This window comes from Protobothrops mucrosquamatus, unplaced genomic scaffold (genome assembly GCF_001527695.2).
Source record: "Protobothrops mucrosquamatus isolate PMUCROS unplaced genomic scaffold, P.Mucros_1.0 scaffold_225, whole genome shotgun sequence".
NCBI classification, from domain to species: domain Eukaryota; kingdom Metazoa; phylum Chordata; class Lepidosauria; order Squamata; family Viperidae; genus Protobothrops; species Protobothrops mucrosquamatus.
In genome coordinates, this window is record NW_015386301.1 from 283,890 (window position 1) to 302,588 (window position 18,699).

At 34.6% G+C, this 18,699-nt stretch overlaps 1 protein-coding gene across 1 annotated transcript in view; it reads left to right on the forward strand.

Annotated features, from left to right (window-relative positions):
• The window catches only part of KDM4C (lysine demethylase 4C), a 165,925-nt gene that overhangs the window by 136,046 nt on the left and 11,180 nt on the right, over nucleotides 1–18,699 (forward strand). The window contains exons 18-19 of the mRNA XM_015828501.1: nucleotides 7,639–7,824; nucleotides 8,751–8,921. Of these exons, the coding sequence (XP_015683987.1) occupies nucleotides 7,639–7,824; nucleotides 8,751–8,921 (357 nt within the window). The remainder of the gene's footprint in view (nucleotides 1–7,638; nucleotides 7,825–8,750; nucleotides 8,922–18,699) is intronic.

Genomic DNA, 18,699 nt, shown 5'->3' on the forward strand with positions numbered 1-18,699 from the left:
CTATTTAAGTATTCTGTTTATTTGTGTGTAAATGATTTTAGGTATATGTGTGTAAGTGATTTTGAGTGCTATAATATATACAGAATTCATAATAAATCTTGTCATACAGTTGACCACAAATTAGAAGGTTAGAGGTGAAAAGTACTGATGCCAGAAAAAGAGGCTCAACATGAAACAATAACTGGTTGATTTTTTTAAAACCACTTTTCCTGTGATTAAGTTCCACAATCCAAAGGCTCTCAGTGGCTTGCCTGTATCCTTATTTAATTATTTTTTTAAAAGGAATTCAATAACCTCAAGGATTATGTATAATATAAAGCTACTGTTTGCAAGTTGTATAATGCATGGTGTTTATTGTTTATATAGTGAGAGACCTTACGGTCTAGTTATTCTAGACAGTTCTCAAAGATTTTGATTATAAGCACCTACAACATGAAGTTCGAAAAACAAAGCCACTTTGCATAAAGATCTATATGAACTTAACTTCACTGCCTTTGGGGTAATCATTGTCCCTTGCGAGTAACTGTAGATACTACTACCCCTGGTTATTATCTGTAGCTGGGCAGTACTATTTTTTCTCCACAACTGAAGTACAAAGGGAAATACTTCCTAAAAATGAGTTTTGCATATCGGTATTAAAATATAATTTAATAGCTGTTGTTGAGGAATAATTATGTGTTACATTTTTATAATTTTGTGAATTTAGTGTCAGGTGTCTCACAAATTAAGATTTGTTTTCCAATTTATCATTTCTAATAAATTTCACAGATTTATTAAAACCAAATAATCTCCATTAAAAATGAAAGGACCAAAGAAACTGCACTATATTTTACTGAATATTTGTAAGCCTTCAAGCAATTGTTGTATTTCAGTATACAAGCCAATTAAAGAAAGAATATAATTTACGGTTAACAATGGGGCCTTTATTAACGTTTCAGAGACAATTAGGAATGTACATTTGTCCACAATGTATATGGGAAAATAGCACTTTATAGAACACCAAGAGCTGAAGCTGATAATCTATGCTTTATTGTTTCAGCAGAAAAATGAGAGAGAGGGAACACACTTTAATTCTAGCCAATCTGCAAAAATTTTTATTCAGGGTCTATGTTTTTGTGATTAGCAACAAATACCTTCTATTAAGCCATCCAATGGAATGTAAGGACCAATCTATCCTGCTTATATGATTCCATTTTCACTTTTAGCCTCAGTTTACAACCTCTATCAACCGCAGGCCTGTTCAGAAATAATTGAAGTTTAGTTCAATTGGTTTTACTTGCAGCAAACAGACTTCAAAACTACTTCCCCCACCCAGTAAATAAAATAAAGCTGCAGTTTTAAATTTCAGGCTGCTTATTTTAAAATCAGTTGGACTCTCAATAACATAATTTGAATAATAATATTTGAAGCCTTCTCGTAACTAATTCAGGTAGCTGCTTGTAGTCATTCCCTTAGTGATATTCAAGGCACTGAATATATCTTTGTTGCTATTTAATACATTATGTTATAACACGGGTGTCAAACTCGCCACATCACGTGCCTTTTTGCGATGTATCGCAACTTTTTTTGCATTGCCGGAGCTGGGGTGGGCGCGGCCTCTGCATGATGCAACTGGCCCGTGGGCTGGCAGTTTGACACCCCTGTATTATAATATTTGTTTTAATGTATTGATTCAGACTATATATCCCTTCATTGAGGCTAAATATGATTTACATTGAACTCTCTTCTCCCCCCTGTGTGTTTGTGTGTAAAGAATGAGAGAGAGAGAGAGAGTTGCAATTCAAAATAAAGTATAATAATACAAAATGGTCAAGTAGTCAGTGTGATTTGGATAGAATAGCTATTATTTTCAAGTTAATTTACTTCTCATTTCCTTTTCTCTTTATTCTGAACCTTTTTAAAGAAATAGAATAGCATGTCTTTGTAAGATTAATGTATGTATCTATAGTATTTTCCATGCTTCATCTATCTGGTCACTAAACTGTCAATAAGCGCATGCCAGAAACCAGTATCAATCAAATTTACTCAAGCTTTGGATGTTTTAGTACTTTTTTATTGATAAATTTATGTTTTTGTCTTTTTTATTCTGTTTTTATATTAATATTTTATTAGCCATCTTGAGTGTTCCCAGAGTAGAGATACTCTGATAAACTGTCACTGATGCAGTAATCTTAAATCTTAGGAAAGAATTTTGATGTATCATATAGATTTAGGTTGCGATATTTTGAGGCAGGGGATTCTTCTCCTTTAGGTTCAACATTTATAATGCAAATAAAATGTGAACATATTGAAGAAACAATTACAGAATAAGGCAAACATATTTCTTTCTTAAGAGAAAATACTTTGAAATAACTATAATGTTGTTTAATTTTTAGTGCTTTTTCAACAAAAGGAGTGCTTTTAAGACTTTAGTCTTTAATCTTAAAGAGTCCTTTAAGATTGGATTAGTATTATAATGATAAGGTCTGGCATTTGAATATGATTTGAGTATTTTGTTTTAGAATTCATGAAGTTAGAAGTCTGGAAGATTAGTGTCAGGAGATAATTGCTCATTGTAAACTGTTTAATAATTGATGCGAGATTTAGGCATGTTCACTCATGTTGAATATTCACCCATTTTGTGTTCTGATTCTAAAGGAATGTATGAAAATATTCTGTAGGTATACATGAACTATATTTTCATATTTGTTTTAGCTACTTGTTACCCATTTAGAATGATTTTGGTGACACCATAATATTTGAAAACATTGCCCTGAGCAAACAGTGCCAACTCATACTTTCATATTAATTTGGTATTATAGAATTTGTACAAGCAATTCCTTTTATTTCTTTTCATCTCAATTGTATCCCAACTTATTGAAAGAACAAGGGATTTTCACTACTTGCAAAAATCCTGGTTCCCACTTATGCTGTCCTACAGATTTCTAACAGGAATTTCAAATTCTGTTTCCCAATGCATTGCAGTGAAGTCTCAGATGTTTTTCTGCCTATCTGGAATACGTTTTACACTTCTGAGAGTCTAAATACGCCAAAGTACTCCTAATATGTTAGTGGTGCAAATAATAATATTATGTTTGTATAGGTCTAGATATCATGAATAATCCCTGCTTTGTGTCATCACGATGTAAAATCAATCAGTTGAATCTTTCATTTTGTCAGAATTTGTATACATAACTATGCTTATTCTAAACCAAATTCCAAAATGTTTTATTTCCTTTTAGAAAATTGTAATTCTCAATTGTAATGATAAAACATGAGGCAAATAATATACATTTGTTTTGTATTTTGACAAATTTGTTATATTTCTTAGTAGTTGAGTCTGAGAAGCATGTATTCAGAAAATGGTTTAATGAACAACAAACAGCAAGTTCTTTCACCAACCAATTTTTGATTTTATAGTTATATTTCCACAAACCTTTCCTATTTAAACCAGAAGATTAAACTCTCAAATAATATGTCTCTTCTTCCCCTGGGCTGGAAAAAATAAGAACACAATTATTGGATGCTTCCATTAAAATAGTTGAAAATATAAGAATTGTTCAACACTAGTAATTCACGGAAAGCATCTTTCTTTGAGCCTGTTAATGATATTCTAAGATTTAGAATAGAATAATGAGAAGGTGCATGGTGACCCAAACATTTGCCTTGGCCACAATGCTCATGCAGTATTGGTGGAGTGCAATGACTCCACTTCAGCAGATAAGACAAACAACAGTGTTGTTTGTCATTATCCATATACTTCAAAAATGCAGCATTTTACCTCTCCAGTGCAGAGGCATCCACCTACATAATTGACAACGGTCTTTTCTTGCCCAGACACATAGGGACTCTAGTGTCTCCTTTAAATACATTGCAGAGCATTGCTGAAATGCCAGTAAGTAGCCTCAAGGTAGATGAAATTTTGATATGAATATTTGTATCACATCAGAATTCTCTGTCAGAGCCTGCCAAGATTCTTCTTTCTAAATATTTGAGCATGCAAGTCTTAAATGTGACTGAATATCTCAGGACTGTTTCCTTCTCTCATGAGGTGTATGTGTGTGTTTTTAATTTAAATTATCTCTTTGAGGTTTGTAGGAGAAAAGAAAATATTTATCTTTTAGCTTATTGGTATCAGCAGGCAAGCTAGTCAGCCTCAGAAGGATGGAAGGTTTATTGGTTAGGAGGCACAGGCACCCAGTTTGTGATAAAGAATTCTTTACGGGTTTTTCCTCAGTAAAATAAATTGCTTAGAGCATATTGCTCTGAATTTAATCCTTTCATCTTGGTCAATCAGTTTTAAATGGCTGCCTAGTATGAACTAGTTATTTTTTCCCTGGGTTTTTTTTTTGCATATAGAAAGATGTATGTTTTGTAACAACTAGAAAGGTAGAAAGTGAAAAGTATAACTAATTGGAGGGCAGAGTTCAGAAATTCAGAGCTCATAACTGAAACTTTTGACCCTATCTCTTGAATTTATTTGTAAACCTGAGTTCATTATATATATTTGAATAAAGATGGCATGAGCATAAGGAAAGTCAGTTTTATTCCTGTTTTTAAAAATGCTTTGCTATATCTGGGCCTGTTTTATATCTTTATATGTGAGTGAGGGTTGTTTTTTGGACGGTTTCACTGATTCATTATATTCTATTCAGCTGGACTTTACTTTTTATGAAAAATAGGCTAGCATTTGTTATTTTTATGACAAAAAAATTGTATTTCCTAGGTACAGATCCATGGTACATAGCATTCAGGAATTGGTCTCCCAATATGAATTGCAGCCCAGAACCTTATTTCTATTATTTATTTTATTTATTTAATCTTATAGGCTGCCCAACTCCAATGAACATTTCAAGGACATTTGCTGGTTGTATCAAATTAGACCAATGTACAAATAATTTAACAAGGCGATTCATTTGCAACCAGTGTATCTAAGTATATGTGTTACACAAGCTTACTATGTTGTGCAAATTTTTACTGGTTAGAGATCTGTTGATAAAATGATTTTGGGGGCTCATGATATTAGGTTAATAGCATATAAGGTGCTATGTGGCTTTATCACCTGGCTAGTAGGGTTCAGACACAGATTCTTTTGGATTTCGAAGAAATGATCACACTTCTATGAGTATCTAAGGCCTTATCCCAAGGCAGTAAAAGAAAATAATGTAATAATATAATGCAGGACAGCAATCAAAATATATTCAACAGTACAATAAGACAAAGGAAGAAAGACTTTATGACCCTTCTGCCAGTCAGAAAATCCCAAAGAAATAATAGTGGACAGATTCCTTCAAAGCAGGAAATATATCCTCCTTTCTAGGTCTGCACTGAAATTCCATCTCATGGGAGTTTCTAAACAGCTTATATAGGCTTTGAACCATCATTACTCACAACTTTCCTCAATAAACTGATCTCACTGCATTTTACCAAGAAAAGGAGGCTGACTTTATCTTATCTTGGAATATATTGCCTACTTTTGCCGGATTGTTGGAGATTGCCTTGACAAGTCCATGCAATAGTCTTGGCAAGTTTTTTCCCAAAGCGATTTGCCATTGCCTCTTTCCTAGGGCTAAGAGAGAGACTAACTGACTCAAAGTCACTCAGCTGGCTTTGTTTCTAAGGCAAGACTAGTACTCCTGGTCTCCCATTTCTAGCCTGATGCCACTATACCAAACTGGTTCTCTAGCATATTATTACAATACGTTATATATGAAGTAGCTTCTGGAAGGTGTTTAAAATTATAAGTGCTGAAAAACAAATCATTCAGTTAGTTCGGGAATTTAAATTAATTGGAACTCAGAAATTAAACTTTCTGAGAAAATAAGCTTTATGTACAATTTCTAGGTTTAATCCAAAGTACTTGCATTAATTTATAAAGCTCTTACCACTGACATTTTTGGATGGATATTATAAAAAAAGTATCAATAGCTTAAAGGTTCAGTCTATCACTATTCTGGAGAGGTGGAAATCACAGAATATATGTTTCTTTGTTGCTCCTTTTATAAAAGGATTCAAACTAAATTTATCCTATCTTTGATCAGTAGATATTGTGATTGCTCAGACTTGACATATGCCCAAAATGCTACTTACAGATGCCCTGCTATTTGTTATGCTAATATAGGCATGTCAAACTGCCGGCCCGCAGGCCGGATGCGTCATGCCGAAACCGCGCCCACCCCATTGCCGGCAATGGGGAAAAAGTTGCAATATGTCATGCGACGTCACGTGATGTTGCGAGTTTGACATGCCTGTGCTAATACGTTGTCTGCTGTAGCATGTAAAATCTGCCAGATTGACCACACAAAGTCTTGCTGTTTAGGTGTATTTTATGTAATTTGAGGTTTTAACATATTTTATGTAAATTAGATATCATATTTACAGCCTAGACTTAGATTACCTTTCTTTGATTTTATTTATGAGTCCTAGTCACTTTACAGATGTATTTCAATTTTAGTAATGGATTTTTATTTACTGGTTTCTAAAGTTAGACTGTTTTAGGAGATTACAGACTACTTAAGGACATATTTCTTGTACTGGTTTGAGAATACTAAATACTCTGAATACTGAGACCAGAATTAAAAACTGCTTGATTAAATGAATTTAATTTCCAGATGATTTTCGGGTCCATATAGATGCAGGGCATTATTTTTTATTTATGCACATTTGCTGAAATTGGTAAATGATACATGTTTGCATTTATATCTAGTCCTCGGAACATAGTTAGGGATTTTTCTGTCAGTGGCTTCTCTATATGCAGTACTATCCCCCTAAATATTAATTTAGTATCTATTTTGCTATAATCTTAATGCAGAATACTGTTCAGTAATATTTATGTTTACATATTAAGATCTCTGCATTCTATTGGACTTGATCTATGATAGGATTTACGGTTATATACTGAATCTCTTTTCTTTTTACTAGCTTTTGACTGATTTCAACATTAATGTTTATAATGTTTATCTGGCACCTATTAATGTTTATAATGTTTATCTGGCACCTATTTCCAATCATTTTTCTCTGTTTATGATTTTGTTTTAATTTTCATTTTATCTGCTTAAAATTTGTTTTTTTTTTTTTTTAAAAATGGATTCTTGTATTTTTTTTAAAGTTTTCAGTTAAGTAACCTTAGTTCTTGTACTTTAGCATTCCTCCAGAGCTATATTTTTGTTCCTGCTATTCTAAAGCAATTGGCTTTGTTGCTCTTTCTAGAACAAAATAATTTATTGAGCCAAGGTGCCAAGATAATAGAAAAAAGTAACAGCAAAGAAATATTACAGCTAGATGTGAACAGAGAGCCAGCATATCTGAGAGGTTCTGTATAAATACTACGTCAACAAAAGTGTAAATCTCCAGATATTTACAAAATCAAATTTAAGTACCTTACCCGGATTTCTCCTCCTGTACAGAAATTATTTTGTATCATGTAGTTGATACAGATATGTTTGCCACAGAAACATTTAACTATTGATTAATTTATACATTTCCTTTTACATACTTAATATCTAACAGTTATCCAACTACAGTATTCTCTGCACCGCATTCTAAAACACATGACCAGCTGGGTGCGGGTAGTAGCCGTAAATCATCGGTCATAAGTATCTGCTAGTCAATATTCAAAATTAAATCTGTGGAAATCCTTCCTTTCATTTGTACCTGCAGAAATGTATCTTCTGTCGACAAAGAATTAAGAAAATATCTGGTGCTTGCATCCAGTGCTCCTATGGACGTTGCCCAGCTTCATTCCATGTCACATGTGCGCATGCTGCTGGGGTGTTGATGGAACCAGATGACTGGCCTTATGTTGTCTACATCACGTGTTTCAGGCACAAAATAAGTCAAAATGTGGTAAGATTTTATATACCATTGTTTTCTACATTTTTTTTAATTTAGACATATTGTTGACATTATATATCCTGTTACAACCCTCCAAACTATTAGAATAGGAAAATATCAAGACTACATAGGCTAGGTCAAGAGGTAAGGAATGAAGATTGTTTAATGAAATGCTTAAGAGTTCATTTAAGCTGCTGATTACATTGCACCTATGTTGAGGCTACTTACTCCTTTCTTTTTCTTTTTTTTACAACTCAAACTCTCAGCTATATAACCATGGGATATGATAGGGGTGCTCAGAAAATTTGGCTGATTTGGTCAAAATGAGAACAGCATTATAATGCCACAAATTTTACTTCTTTCAAATGGGTGGGTAACATTGGATGCATCTGAAGAAGAAGCATAGTTTGCATCACAATGCCACACTGTTGTCCTTGTCACTCTGACTACCCCTTGCTTCTTGCAAATGCCTCTGGCTTAGAGGACCTCCCAAGAGACCCTTAGGTAAAAAAATAATTTGATGGCTGTAGTCAGATGAGCATTTAGTGCTATAGTTGGAGACTATAAACAAAAGAGGATTTCTAGAAACACAAATGCCACATGGTATACAGAGCAAGCCACAAATTGAAGCTTTGCTGAATGTTGCATGGACTCAGCTCTCCTCCTTCATCCAGCATTATGAACTGGACCATCCTCTGTGAAAATGCTTCATAGAAAACACTGGGTGAAGAGATGGGACTGAGGAGCTAGATCTAAACATACCATGGACAAACCTATAAGTAACTTAGATAAAGCATGCTTTTTACAAGTTTAAGTCTTGATCTGACTTAGATGAGGCAATCTGAGAACGTGTAAGAGTTCTTTAGGATCCAGTGAAACAAACTTAGGAAGAGAGAGAGAGAGTATTTGAACTAATTATATTGTTTAATCTTTTAAAGAAAACCAAAGCCTTTGAGAAAGCAGTCTCAGTTGGGCAAACTGTCATAGCAAAACACAGAAACACACGCTACTACAGCTGCAGAGTAATAGAAATTATATCTCAAGTTTTCTACGAAGTTATATTTGATGATGGTTCCTTCAGTCTGGATACCTTCCCTGAAGATATTGTAGTAAGTATTTATTTTAGAAATGGTTTCTTTTATTTTTTTTTAAAGTTAAATCAGTAAAATTGAACTATTTTTTCTGACCTTTCAACAGAGATAATTAACTTAATATTCTGTTCATGTTTGTTATTTCTTGCAGCAGAAAATTATCACTTTCTCAGGGGCTTCCCAACCTTGTTTGTGCTAATTAGTAGCTACCATTTCTCCAAATGAATAACAACTAATCTTTCAAAGTCTTTTAATTAAATAAGAAATATGCTTTTAATAAAAGATATTAGAGTGGGAATTCTACATGTTGTAGTGTCTCAGAGAGGTAATATAACAAAATTCCTTGATGAATTAACCCAAAACTTTAATGTTAAAATACATAACAGGCAACATGATTCACATGAATCGAGTAAGATATTGGGTTTACATGTTTGATTATTTATTTGTAAACTATTATCAAATGATGCTTAGTTGGAATAAACATAGTGGCACTGTTTTTTGCGTTTTGCAATATGTATACTTACATTAACATTTTAGCAGGAAGTTAACAGCACTACTTATTGGGGTGGTTTGTTTATTATCTCATTCTGGGGTTGATTTTGCTACCTTGTATATCTCAAAATCAGCATTCGGATTTCATGGCTGATCCCTTCCACCTTCATAACCTTGAACGTGCTAAATCTTCACTTGATGCAAGTCCTCCTGTCAGAACTCTTTAAACTCCATTACATCAGTCAGAGATTACCAAGCTATGACAGCAGTGCATTCATTATGCAGGTTTTCTTTATTTTTGTCCCTTGGGAAACACACTCTCTCTTTCTCTCTCTTTCTCTGTCTCTCAACTCTCAATATTTTCTTTGGGATATTTAAAAATACCAAAAGGGCCAAAAGAATGGTCTTCTAGCCACTACACTCTACACTAGTCTAAGAGAGCTATTGAATGCTAGAATTGGTACAGCATACACAATTCATTCAAAAATGTTTTTTTCTATTGTTTGTTCAATTGACCTATTGATTATTATATTTTGAGTCAGGAATCATCATCTTAAATGTTACGCTTGGTTATAATCCATTCTGGTGGATTTGAACAAGCCCATAGCTGTTAAGATATTGCTGTGATTTTTGAAAAATTCTGTTTGCCTATGAAATTTTCACCAGTCATAAGGAAAATAGTGAAGAAATCTTAACTTGCAAATCTTTTTTTAAAATAATTTTTGCTAGTATTGAGTATATGGCATTTTATTGCTTTTATAAAGATATCTTTTGGAGAAATATCAATTTTTGTTAGAGGATTTTGTACATGAGCTACAATTGTAAGAAAGAAGAATGTTATTTTAAAATATTCTGAAACAGTCAGTGCCAAATAAGCCCTTAAATTTATTTATTATTTGATTGCTATCCTTCCTTTTTTATATAAGAATTCAAGGTAGTGTGCATAGCATTCCCTCCTCCTATATTTCTCCACAGCTATAACTCTGGTCATTGAGTATCCATGGCTGAGAGTAGGCTAGAATAATGTCTCAATCAACCAACTTTAAGATGTGTGGACTTTGACATCCAGAATTCTCCAACCAGCATGGAAGTTGAAGTCCACATATCTTAAAGCTGTTGAGGTTGAGAAACACCAGATGAGAACTCGGATCTTGTGCTCTTAGTCCAATATGTTAATAACTGCACTACACCGGCCCTTGAATTCTGTAAAATTGGTAGCCCAGAAACATGAATGTGGTGATCATTTTTTAAACTAGAACTATGGGGGAAAAATAGATGTACTGAAAATGAAAGAAATATATTCATTTTTGGAAGCAGAAAGATTGATGCATGATGAAGATGAACGTAAGCATTTGTTTGGTCCCCAGTGCTTTAATTTACCAGTTAGTATAAAGCAATAAAGAAGGGTTAGTCATGGCTTCTTTTTTATTAATTGCAGACATAAAATATACACTGGAAATATAACACCTTAAGAATATGATTTGTGTAGAAAAACTAGAGTCCTGAAACTAACACGTTGAAAAAGAGTCAGATTTGCTACAGTCTTTGTTTCCAGCCTGGGTCAATATACTGAAATATAATAGGAAGAAAGGTTCTGTTGGAGAGCAAGGCATATTGAGAAAAGGCAACTCTCAACTCTGCAGCGAACCTGGCTGAAGCCATCCTGCTCATTCTCGGTTGCCACGTTTCTTGTATGGGTCTGTGTCATGACCTCTCTCTTCTCCACTGTTTTTCAGGAAGCAGACTTGCCCTTCAAATGTTATTTAGTTAAGATTATCCTGTCTTGCCTGCTAAGTCCTTACTTAGAAGAGGTCTGATGCCTTTTTGAAAGTATAACATTTGAAATGGGATATTTTCAAAGGAGTGTCAGAAGGATTTAACTATTCATATCCCAGTGGTAATAAATGAAGCCATGCAGAGATGCGACAAGAATGTTGTTAATGACTGAAGATCTACTGTCACATCTACAGTAGATGTGACACATGAGGGAGTGTACATCTTACTAGAAACTTCTCTTTTGTTTACATCTGCATCAAAGCTTGAGTTGTGGGAGAGAATAAAAACTGCTTACTATCCAAATGGGATAGTGTGATTTGGAGCTAAGAAAAAATGTAATCAGGTCTAGATATGCCTCAGTGCTTTTCAGATAGTAAAAGAACAACATATAATTGTTTGAAGGAAACACCAAAGAACTTTTAGATTCCTTGGAGAAATCTTTGGGCGCTTTCATTAGATAATATACCTGTAGCTTCAGTAACTGAGAAGATTTAAAAAACTGCTTTCCTAATCCATGCAGTGTGCATATCAGGTAAGACTTGTTTATCAAACGTTGTGCAAAAGCAATGTTGCTGCTATTGAAGAAGCTATTTCTCTAATCTGTTTACCTGTTTGGCTAGCTCACAAAGATACCAAATGCTTTTTATGTGTTCAGGTCACTGCACAATTTCAGTTTAGTTCACAACTGCATTAATGTGAGACCAGCTACTATTTCCTGTTTGTATATATTTTGATGAGATTGCTAGGAAAAAAAAGAGGTTTAAGGATATTAAACTTTATATTCCTTGATTATAGGAACACAAGTGAGGCAGTATGTTTTCCCTAGAAGGCATTTGGAGTGAATATTAATACAAGAGGCAAACTATAGTTGGGAAGGCTGGTTGAAGTAATTCAATATTAATAATTCTTTTTAGGCTTATAGTTACTATTTAATGCCCTTGTCTTCATATTAATAACAGGAGAACTATGTGGGCTGAAAATTTTGGCTTAAGCTATACCACTGAACATAATAGGCAGCTGCTATACTTTTCATGACCTGGGGTGTGCTATACAGTGTGTAAGCAGTGAGATGGCCTTGTTGATTAGATTATAAATCTCAAATTAATATTCAGGAAGTGGTGATTTTTTTTAAAAAAAAATGTAAAATAACAAAAGTCAAAATTACAAAGACAATTTTAATGTGATTTTAAGAAGCAATATCTGAGAACTTAAACCGTAGTATTGTTCTGGGTTATTTGATTACTAAATCCATAATCTCAAAATCCAGTAACTCAGGTTCAAATGAATAATTTCTTGGAGACTGAGTTCTTATTATTTTATTAAATACATTATTAATAAATTGGTACTCATTTCTAGATATTTTATCATATTGATGTTGCCCTTAAAATAAATATATGTTTTAATCAAACAAATTAAAAGCAGTTTATTTTAAAATTAAATACATTCAGGATTCTCTTTGAATTGAAACCCACCATAATATCTCCATAATCATAACTGGCATTTTAATTTTTCTGTCTATCAAGCTTGTTTATTGTATGATATTTTAATACAATCTCGAATTCAACACACTGGTTAAGAACCAGTTTAGGCATGGACACCATTATGTTCAGGAAGAGAAATCACACAGACTACGTAGAGAACTTATGTTTATTGAGCCAATAGCTACATGTCTCAGTTTGTAAAGGCAGATAGCTTAGACCGGGGTAGACAACCTTGGCTCTTTTATGACTCGTGGACTCCAACTCCCAGAATTCCTGAGCCAGCATAGCATGGCTGGCTCAGGAATTCTGGGAGTTGAAGTCCATAAGTCATAAAAGCCAAGGTTGCCTACCCCTGCCTTAGACTATCTGCCTAGGTTTCTTTTCCCCCACTTTGTTTGTCTATTAATTTTTTGTTTGTGGGAACAAGGGGAAAAGTATTTTAATGCAGAGGATTGTCTTCTTTCCATGTCAAATGTTGAAGCAGCCTAATATAGAACCAGTCTGGTGTAGTAGTTAAGGTGCTGATCTAGAAATCAGAAGACTGTGAGTTCTAGTTCTGCCTTAGTCATGAAAGTTACCTGGGTGACTTTGGGACAGTCACACTACCTCACATGGTTGTTGTGGGGAAAATAGGAGGAGAAAGGAGTGTTAGATATCTCACTGCCTTAAGTTTCTTATAAAGTAAATAAAGGCAGGATAAAAATCAAATAAAATATGTTTCTATCTTGCTTTCTGTCACACTTCTGCTTTGTCAGCCTTGCAGTTACAAAATTGAATAGGTCCTGGTAGATGGTCCAACGGTCAAGGAATTGGGACTGTCCAAGAACAGAAATCCACAGTTAGGAAGTTTACTTTTTAAAAAGAGAGCCCCCCTGTCCCTCCCTCCCTCTCCCCCGTTTGTGTGTGTGTGTGTGTGTGTGTGTGTGTGTGCATATGTATAAAAAGGTTACTATTTCAGTTTATAAAATTGTGATTCTGACACCTTATTTGAATGAATTGGCATTTTCATGAATCCTAGGAGAATTTTTCTAAAAGCCTGTGTGTTTTTGTTTGGTCTGGTCTCAAAAATATCTAATATACTTAACATTAAACAATGCAGTTCTGAATATATAGCATTGTTCAGATAAATTCATCTAGCTGGTTGTATTACCTCATGACTTAGTTGTACTAATACAAAGAAATCAGCCACAGCAGCAAATTAATTTTAGGTATACATATATGGTTTGATTGGTCAATCTTTTCCAAAATGGATATTTTCTTATCTGAAAAAAACCCCCATCTGAACGAAAATATAGGGATACTTTTTCTTCTCTTTTTTTTTTTTTAAAAAAAAAATCAACATTAATACACAAAATCCTTAACAGAATTAATGAAACCATATCCATTCAATAGAATAGCCCAGAGATCTTTCAGTGAGATGAGAATGGCAGTGATTAAACTTCATCTTTTAAGGTTCTAAACTCATCGGCCATAAAAAATAAAGGAAAATATGTGACAGCAAAAGTATATGACAAATAATTTTTTGTAAAGGCTACTTTCCATTTTTGAAATACATTTACATTTCATGAAACATCAAAATCACTGTCTTTGGTTTCCTTTGTATCGGAATTGTGGACCTGTTGTGATCATACATTTAACAAAATGCCAGTGTAATAACAAGACAGCTTGAGACATTGTTTAAACATAATAATGTTCTCAGCTCCATGGAGTTCTTTCAGAGCTAAACATATATATTTGTTGGTTTTGAAAAATGTGTGACTTTATACTTTATAACTGCAATTTACAAAATATAGCCAAGAGAGCAATTGGTATAGTGTGAAAAATAAATATCTATGAATACATTTTAGGCACACAAAGAGGAATCTCCAAATACTGTTGTTGATATGCATGGGAAAAAAGGTGACATATGCTTCAGTTTTTAATAAGTACTCATCAACTACTAGAATTGATTGATTGATTGATTGATTGATTTCCCACCTTTATTGTTTTTTATAAATAACTAACATACTAACTAACTAATTAGGCAGCTAACATATCTAATACACCTCCCTCCTCCTATTTCCCCACAACAACAACAACCTTGCGAGATGAGTTGGGCTGAGAGATGGTCAGCCAGATGGTTTTTCATGGCTAAGGTGGGATTAGAACTCACAACTCCTGGTTTCTAATCTGGTGGTTTAACCATTAGACCAAACTGGCTCTCATTAAGACATTAAGGCTGGATTCCCACACATGTAATCCATTATGCCAAGGATGTCATTATGCCCCTGAACAATCTTATCTACCCAGTTCCCTGTCCACTTGGTCCAGTCTTTCTTTTCTTTTTCTTTTTTTGTTGACGTGTTGCAAAATGTTACTATCTGGAATCATTTTTATTTCAAAGAATGTATAGGACTCCCAAAGTAATTACATAAGCTTTCTAAGTGAATAAAAATGATGGGTTAGCTTAGAGGTCCTAAATCTGAGTTGCAAAGATGTGGACAACTACTAAATGGCAGCAGAGAATTAAGACAAACCTGTATCTCTTTGTGTCCGTGAATGGCAACTTTAGAAAATCAGTCATTGAGAAAAGAGAGCAAGCTGCACAGTGGGTAGGTGGATCTAGAGCAGACATGTCAAACACAAGGCTCGGGGGCCAGATGCGACCCGCAAAGTGGTTTCATGTGGCCTGCGAAGCCATCCTGGAAACAGTGAGGGAACGGCCCCCGCTGCCTTGGCCCTGGCCCAGGCCGGCCGGGAGCCAATGTACAATTTTGTGGTGGCCATCTATGCTGAAATGCATTCAGCCTTACCTCCACAAGGCCGTCTGGAAACAGCGAGGAACCAGCCCCTGCCATGTCAGCCCCACCCCTTGGGTGCATGCTGGGAAGGTGTCACCCTTTGTGAGGAATGAAGAAATGCACCATCGCCTGGAAGTGGCCAGCAAATGGCCCTTGCCTACTTCACATATCCGGCTTGATGGGCTATGCCCTGGTCCCAACCCTTTCTGCCAGAAACACTCAGATCTTCCCACTCCTGCCCAGGTCTCCACAGGCACCCTTGACGCAAATGATGTAGAGCTGGCCACACCCACCCAGTAGGCCACACCCACTCCATCCATGCCCACCCAGTAGGCCACACACACCCTGGCCACACACCCCGCCCCCCCGAGGGCAACCGCAATGCTGATGTGGCCCTCAATGAAATTGAGTTTGACACTCCTGATCTAGAGGCAGTATCAGGTGGTATTCTAAAAAAATTGTGTGTTATGTCCTTCGTGGTAGCCATTTTGAAAATGGGCAAGGCCTTCCAGTAGTATTTTACAAAAGCACTTGAGAATGTGTTGTGTTCTCAAAATTCCCGATGAGCCCACCAACCTAAATAGGTATGGTATCTTAAATTGCTCTAGTTCTGCTAGCATTTACTTTATTTATTGTTATCATTTTCATATTAAAATACATTGATAAGGAATAATTCTTTAAGATTGGAATTCTCCACTATCTTTTAATTTTTTGTCTCTCCTGTCACTGCTTCTCCTCCATTAAGCAGCATAAATTGAATTATGTGATGGCAATGTAAATATAGCAACAGTGGTTCAAAAATATTGATTAATTTACTGTTTTTTTTCTGTGATGTAGATAATTTATAATTTGATTTAACATATTCAATTTAATAGGGCCACCTACTTTGAAAGACTCTGGGTTGCATACAAAATCCATAAAAAGAGAAAAACAATTAAAACCCACAAAAACAGGGAGCTTGTACAGGGTTGTTTATGTCAGTGTTATTGAATTTCAAAAACATTAAGATGTAGGAACTTCAACTCTCAGAATTCTGGGTGTGGAGCTCTACACATCTTACAGTTGCTTGGATTGGGAAAAACTGGTTCATTTCACCTTGAGTTGTATAAGATGGGATATAAATCAAATAATGCATTCAAATTTACATTCAGAACCAAATGAATCTAGCTTGTAAAAATTAGTTGTAAACTTTTTAGTAGCTAAGTAAAAATGTTTCCTGTTTGGCTCAGCAGTGCAGAAAAAAAGTTCAGCCACAGCCCTAAGAGAATCGTGCTCCTTTATTTCTGGCAGTGTGGGAAAAGTGACTTACCCGCTATAATTGTATGGAAAATATTGAAACTTAACATCTAGTGAAGAATTTAACTTTTATGGTTTCCTTTTAATAGAAGTTGAAATACCATAATCATGTTTTATGGCTAAACTGTGCCTATTTAGTTCAGTAAGACTAGGATTAACATTTTATTACACCAACCCAGTACTAAGGAGAAACTTGGCCATTGAATTTAGGATTATAGCCGATGCCTCTTACAGTATTTAATTATTTAGGATGTACCTTCTTAACAATGTTAAAAAGTGGGGGAAAGTTAAACAATTAATTTCTCTAATCTTTCAGAATTTCACTAACTACCCTTAAAAGGCATATCAAGCTATTTCTCTTTATGTTTTCAGTTCTCTGAGGATAGTACGTAGGACCATGTTTTCTTAGCCCTTTTTATCCAGAAATGCCATCTAGTTCAAAGAAAAAAATTTATATGGAAGATTTTTTTGGGGTTTAGTCTTACTTTCCCAAGCCACAGACTCTCAATTTAACATAAATTAAACAGAACTTAACTTAATTAAATTAGAACAGACTTCTGAATATTTGCTGCCAAGATGGTGAGACAAATCAGTCCTATTTGAAATTTTAGCGGTTCATGCCACTGCATAGTTTGAGATTCCCCAATTTATTAATGGTGTTCTCACTTAGAGTGCTTTTTTTCCAACTTTTGTTGATGTCATACATTTTTTAAGGATGAATTGGCATGTCCTGATTATTAAATAATTTGAGATGTCTCATTTTAAGGGGCAAATTTGATGTATTGTTAGAACCCTTGGTTCAGAGAAATATTTTTTCCTATTTCAGAGACTTCCATTCATTCAGTTTTATTAGTCTGCTATTGGAGCACTTCTGTCCCCTTAAATTTTAAATAGTAAATGTCACAGTAATGTATTTTGCTACAGACCCACTGACCTATTACTGGCATAATTCTTGCTGAAACAATAATATTTTTGGTTATGAAAACTAGTTCTCATTGGGATAACTTAGCTAACAGTTATTACACTTTATATATCAGAAAGCATGATAGAATCATCTATCAAAGACAACTGTGTGCCTGTTAAGATGAGTGGTTTATATTGAACTAGCAGTTTCTGTGTTGTGATGTTTGAATAGCTTGGAGATTTTTTTCCTGGCAGATATACTATTAGTATTCAGATCTGTCCGAAAGTATATTCAAGAGATCAATTTTGTTTCCATATAATTTTAACCACTCAGAAGGAATTGTTCTCTGGCAATCTTTCACAAAATTTACGAAGTATGTTGATTGTTTTCTGGAATTAAAATGCAGCACACTTTGTAAATTTTGTGAACGACCGGGGGGGGGGGGTTGGGGTAGATGGGAAGAGTTCCCTTATAAGGATATATCAGTTGAACAAAACTAATAAAACAAAAGTTTTTGCAAAACAACAACAACAACAACAACAACAATAATAGAGAGCTTCAAAAACCCTACTTAACTTCACAGGTTTCATCTACTTTCTTATAGTGCATAGAAAACGTAAGGCCATTTTGCTGGCCTTTAAAAATGTTTCTTATAACAGTGAAAAACTCCAATGTCTATAATGGGATAAAAATAATTCTGTAACTGTCTTGATGCCTCCAACTAAAGATCTGTCTTGTCCTGTACTTTGTTTTCAACAGGGGCCAGTCAGATGCCTTCGGGCTCTGTCAAAGAAATGAATAGCAGTGTATTGTCATTTGTTCCTACCGTAGTATCTGATATTTTCCTTTTGAAATTGAGCTTCCTTTTAACTATAGTGATTTAGAGATCTTAATGGATTGCTCTACTAAGAGCAGTAGAGATAATCAGGACTAAAATGAAGAATAAAAAAATGCTACTATCCATCAAAAGCACACAAGGCAGAAATGGACATCCCATGATTAATGGGGCACCTTCTCCCCCACAGTTTATTTGTGCTCCCTCAGATTTACTCCGAATCTGATAGCAT